Here is a 5,606-nt window from a genome sequence, read left to right on the forward strand (position 1 = left end):
CTCTAAAGTCCTCAAAAAAACAGTGTACCCTTTTTTCCCTCCCGATAAGCACACACAGTGGTGTACTGTTGTCTTGTGCTGGGTGCTTCACTGGACACACAAGGAGTGTAAAACAGTAACGTATTTTCAAAAAAAAAAAGTGTAAAACAGTAAGAGTATGTGAACAACCAACAAGGCGTGCCGTGTGCACAGCCAGCCGTATCGTGTCGGGCACAAGAAGAAGGAACTAGGAAGTTGTCACAAAAGTAGAACTCACCACAGCAAGTTTAACCCATCTCGTCGCCATCCCCAGGCTTTGCCGTTTCATTGAAGCATCCGTGCTCAAAGCGAAATGTCCATCTCTTACCCGTTCGGTAGCCATACCAGCATCAGGTGCAACGCCCAGACCATTCACCTCCGTCATCCAAAAGCTCCCAACCAAATGGCCGATATCTGCATGATGTCGCTATCTCTCAGTTACAGCATACTTTCCATTTCCAGAAGGGTTCCCCCCCCCCCCCCCCCCCCCAAAACAAAGAAAATTAATACTCCATTTAGGGGTAGTTGATTGTTCAGGTTGAGAGAGCAAGCAACAAACTAATTTCCATTTCCATTTCCATGCTAACAATAAAGGAATTATGTCACAACAAACAGCATTCTGTTGTTTGTTATACAAGCTGGACAGCTTATGGTTATCAACTCAAGCCAAGCCTACACACAGGGTGTTTACAATCGGGTAAACCTCATGTCAAGCAAAAGCAACGAGCCATCTGTCTTTTACAACACTGACTCGAAAAAGGTCGGGAAACAACAACAGCTCGAGACAACAGAACCAAATTAGACAAGGGGAAGGAATGCTACATAATGTTAACGCAGTCTCAGCTACGACTGCTGCTAACGTCGCTGATCAACAGGTAATTGATGTCATTGGCGTGTCAGCTGAAGAGCGACTGGTGAAGCTCCGGTGAAGTCAGGTTTGCTACGCACTCAAACTGCAACAGAACAAGCACAAGGTGAGGTTAGAAGGAAATCGATTATATATGAGTTCTGCAATCCTGCTCCAGCAACAACTAGAGCTTCAGTTGTACTTGCCACAATCAAGTGAAACTGAAGACCTCATAATGCTAGGAATTCAAATGACATTATGTTTATACCTTTTGATGTCTATACTTTTCACGGACGGCATTAAGAGGGCAGTTACTGGTGTTATGCTGCAGTTCCCATAGAGCAGAGACACATAATTGAATATCAGAGCTTTTGTAAGAGGTGTAGTGCTCAAGAGTTCGATTCTGCATAACAATAGCACCAAGTTAGATATGACAAGTTTTTTAAAGCATAATTCAGCTGTATGTACGAAACTGCCTTTCATACTTACCCATGGAAGGTCAGATTGGTCAAGCGTCCATCTAGCAAGGAAAACAGCCGATGCTGCTACAACTGAAGGAAGAAATTTCAAGAATCCATAATCAACCAAAGTCAACTCCGCAAGATAATTGGCCAGAAATCCCAAACTGATAGAAGGAGTCTGCAAAATAAACTTCAGAACTTAGTTCTATGTTAAAACATATGCATAACTTGAATGAACTTGTAAGATCTGAGGCCAATCTTACTTTACGAGATGCTTGTGCCGCTCTAAGGAATCTCCTGATAAAAAAAAGACATGTTAGCAATGGTGCAGTGGTTTCCCATTAGAAATGAAATATTTGGCATATTCAGCCATTGGTAACCTGAGAAATGTTTTTGTTGTTGGAACAGAAAGATGAAATCCCAGGTCATTCACCACTTGGCCCTCCATTTTTAATACCTACTAGATCAGGAGGTTATCAGCTATTTATTCAATGGCTCCTTCCATATATGTAATAATTTTTCTCAAGTTCAAATGACAAACACCTCTGCCTTTGTATATGTATTGTCGGTTATGAAACAGAACTCTTCAACCCGCGGTGCACATATCTCTTCATATTTCCTGCAGAATAACAAAAGTTTACAATACTTCTTTTAGGGCAAGACTTTCTTACATTTGCAGATTATTCGTTTGCAATAATTTGGTACGCTAGCCATAGAGGAACAAGGCCACATGCTAGGCAAAACTTTGTATGTTACACTTTCATATGTATTTTAAAAATTTTCACAATCAAAGACTAAATGGCCAGAGCATAAAACTCACGAGGCAACAAGCATGCTTGTTATTCCCAGAAGTTGTAATCTCTGTCTTTCAATGTAGTTCCGAGAAAGGAAGCGGTCAATGAGATATACAGTGAGGTACAGCGTGTCCGGCACAAGCTTGTATTCTTCAGAAACCTGTGACAAAGACAACATATCAGACATCACAAGATGAGGGGTCATGAGAAGTAAACTGCAAAATCATAAAGTTTTTCATAAAAAGACAAAAGAAAAGACAGATGCCAAATCCATAGAGAGATGTACATAGTATGTTTCCGTCTAAGAAAACAGACATCATTATTCTGACCAATTTAATATTCAGGCTCTGAGAAAGTTATGTGTTGCAAAAACAAAAGTTGAAAGGATCATCGGCAACTGATTCAAATATATCATATAATTATCTCAAGTTCACTGCCATCAAAGAACAGTAAATTTCTTATGTGCTGGATCATACTCTGCATTTGCTAGTTATATGCATCAATTTGGTTCAAACTATATGCTGTCAGATGCCGAATGTGAATGATCGGATACCCACTTCAGAACATTATTTAACCAAACCACGCATAAAAATCAACAGAAATCCAAATAGATTCATAGTCATAGATATAACAACCTCCACAAGCCAATCAATGAGTATTCCCCTCATGCCCTTTGTGATGTCCCGTTGCAAACCCTCCAGGTAATTTGGACTGGGTCTTCTCATAAGCTGTGGAATAACATAAACATAAAGATTGAGCATGTACCCTTAAAACCAGCACAATGTGCCAAGAACAGAACACAAAAATCAAAAACTGGAGTTCTTCCAAGCTCAATAAGACATCGGGAATATAGAAAGAAAAAAAAGCAGACCGAAGAATCGGTTCACTTTTAACAAAAATACAATAGCATACCTCTGAAGCCATTAGGTTTGAGTATATCTCTACAACATAGGAAGCACACATCTGAGGATTGCCATTGTCTTTGTCAATGTCTACAATGTCTAAGGCAGGAGAGTCCCCTGGAACAAAATACAGAATATTAAGCAGATGGTCACTAATATAAATGTGAAGACTATCTACAAGTATCTCAGAAATGGCTAAGTAGAAAAAGAATTGCAGCATGCCTTTGTTATTTCAGATTTCTAATACCCCTTAAAAATTATCAAGATTATACTCAAGTAAAAGCAAAGGGCACCAGCTGCAACATGTCATATGGTAAGGTAAGAAAAACCTTGAACATTTCTGAGACTCGGTAGTGGCTGTGAATGCTAGTGAATGTTCAATGCTCAAAAAGAAAATGCAACTAACCAGTTTTTGACACCGAAGCTTCAGGCCTATCCCTGGCATTTCTTTCCTCAAAGAATGCCTCATGACAAGCACTGTCCCTGTTTCTTTCAACATTCTGTAATGATAGTGGCCCCATGTTCTCAAGTAAAAGAGCGGGCTCCTCTCTCTGCGGCAAAAATGTGCCCTCTTGTGTTTCTTCAGCAATTTTTGAATCATTAGCAACTGAACTTCTATTAACAGCTGGTGGGGGTATCTTAGGAACCTTTTTTGCACACTGCTTGTTTTTGCTCGTCGTTCTTCCAACCCTTTGGGAGGGCCTTGTCTGAAAAAAAAGGAGCCACCCTGTCACTCTACTATGTTTGCATAAATGTTTGGGAAATTGTTGGAATTGAGAACTCCACGTAGAAAAAGAGTTATGTGTGGAACACCTCAATACCTGAAGCTTAGTTGCAGCAGTGTTTTTGTTGGAGTTAGCACGGCTCACATTGGTTACATCCCTGAGTACTGTGCGCCTTTTAGGCTGGGGGGCTGAAATTGCCGCACTTGAACTAGTGGTCTCATATGAACACCCCCTTTTTGTCTTCCCTTGTGCAGCTCGTTTCTGTTCAGCTTTCGCATGAAGTGGAATGGAAGGAAAAGATGGAAAGCTTCTACGATTAGCAGCAGCTTGAGCTCGCGTGATTCGTCCATTGGGTGCTTGACAAGCAATAGGCACAGAGTTCTCCTTCCGTGCAGCCATCCGAACCTGAGTATGTTGAAAATGACTATGTGACTTCATACAATAAGATTAATACAAAAGCAGAGGCAAATAGCACTGGGGAACTGAACAAGTGAATAGTACATTGCATTTAGGCATCACGCGGAATTGTGAAAAAAAAATAGGTGAAAAGCAACTGAGCAAGGTTTTGTATAAGTTTTTAAGAAAACATCTTCTACAAGCTGATTAATCATATTTATATTCAGCAAATTTAATGCCAAACTATGTATGTTCTAAACTTGTAATGCCAAACATCTTCTACAGGTATATGAATAACATACACATATATGGCTTGTTCATGTTGTCTATCAAAAAAAAACAACTTGTTCATGTTCGGATTTTACATCAAAAGACCGAGGAAATCTGCATTTTGAAATAAAGTTACCAAAATTCATAACCAGCTCAGTTCTTTTTCCCTCTTGTCTGATCAAGTTGTTGGCATTTCCTAGATGCAGGCAGGCCTCAAATTTAGTTTTTTTACTGCAATTTCTGTCTCATCGTGACAAGGAATGTGTGGATCTTTTGAGGGAATGCTGCATTTGCAGAATGCACCATTTTCCAACGACAAAAATCGGCAACAAAAGCTGATCCAAGCAGCCAATAGGATGCGTCGTCAATTCTTTGGGAGGCCAAACGGTATCTTGGCTGCACCGCAAGCTCAACCCGTCCAGAACAGAACGAAATCTAAAAGAACCTTTATTCGCGGAAAGAATAGGCCCTCCTCGGTTCTTGGGGCCAGGCGAGAGAGGGGTTCTTGGACCCGTCCCAAGCCCCACGAAACATCCTCCAAGAAACCCTAACCCCCGAGGTTCTTGGACCCCAAATGAGGGAGGGGGGGACCCGTCGCACCACCCGAAATTTGCACCCCGGACCATCGACACCAAGAATCACAAGAAAGCGGACCGGGTGGGAGGGGGGAGGCGTGGAGGCTCACCGCTCGCGTGCGGCGCGGCGGAGGCGTCGATCCGGGGACCCCCGTGCCCCAGCGCCGTAGATCCGGCGGCGGCGGCGGCGAGGGCTCCGCTCCCTCCGCCTGGTTTGGGTTTTCCGGTGGGGGGTGTGGTAGTAGAAGGTGGGGGAGTGTGAGTAGAGGAGGGAGGAGGGCGGTGTGTTTCTTTTCTTTGCCCTTTTGGGATGAGAGAGAGAGAGGAGGAGGAGGAGAAGAGAGGAGCGGAGCGGAGGAGAGAGGAGAGGAGAGGGAAATTGGGTGGATTCGGGAGGGTTTCAAATTTCGAACCGCCTGCTTTGCTTCCGATCCGACCTCGGTTCGCCTGGCCTCTTCTTTAAACGCCAAGTTTTTTTTTGAAATTACACGGTACAACTTAGACACTCACAACATACATACACTCACATTCATATGAACACACGTACGTAAACATTATTCTTATGAGTATCTTCGAAGACCGAGCCAGCAAATCCTCGAGATTGACGAAGTCACCACT

General features: G+C 42.5%; 1 protein-coding gene across 1 annotated transcript; it reads right to left on the reverse strand.

Annotated features, from left to right (window-relative positions):
- Positions 1-567: 567 nt before the first annotated feature.
- On the reverse strand, positions 568-5,355 carry LOC120668776 (cyclin-A2-1-like). The gene is made up of 12 exons (XM_039948573.1): positions 5,099-5,355; positions 3,844-4,152; positions 3,429-3,729; positions 3,033-3,139; positions 2,756-2,848; positions 2,147-2,280; positions 1,870-1,945; positions 1,707-1,783; positions 1,590-1,623; positions 1,355-1,504; positions 1,134-1,268; positions 568-971 (listed from the first exon to the last, which is right to left on the reverse strand). Exons 2-12 carry the CDS (start codon positions 4,144-4,146, stop codon positions 915-917), a joined length of 1,467 nt encoding a protein of 488 aa, XP_039804507.1. The 5' UTR covers positions 4,147-4,152; positions 5,099-5,355; the 3' UTR covers positions 568-914.
- Between the last annotated feature and the right edge of the window lie 251 nt (positions 5,356-5,606).

This window comes from Panicum virgatum, chromosome 4N, assembly GCF_016808335.1.
Source record: "Panicum virgatum strain AP13 chromosome 4N, P.virgatum_v5, whole genome shotgun sequence".
NCBI classification, from domain to species: Eukaryota; Viridiplantae; Streptophyta; class Magnoliopsida; order Poales; family Poaceae; genus Panicum; species Panicum virgatum.

Coding starts and splice junctions, on each gene's coding strand:
- LOC120668776 (XM_039948573.1), bottom strand. CDS start 4,146: ATGGCTGCACGGAAGGAGAACTCTGTGCCTATTGCTTGTCAAGCACCC. Junction 3,730..3,843: donor CTGCTGCAACTAAGCTTCAG/GTATTGAGGTGT, acceptor CTTTTTTTTCAG/ACAAGGCCCTCCCAAAGGGT. Junction 1,505..1,589: donor CGGCACAAGCATCTCGTAAA/GTAAGATTGGCC, acceptor TTTATTTTGCAG/ACTCCTTCTATCAGTTTGGG.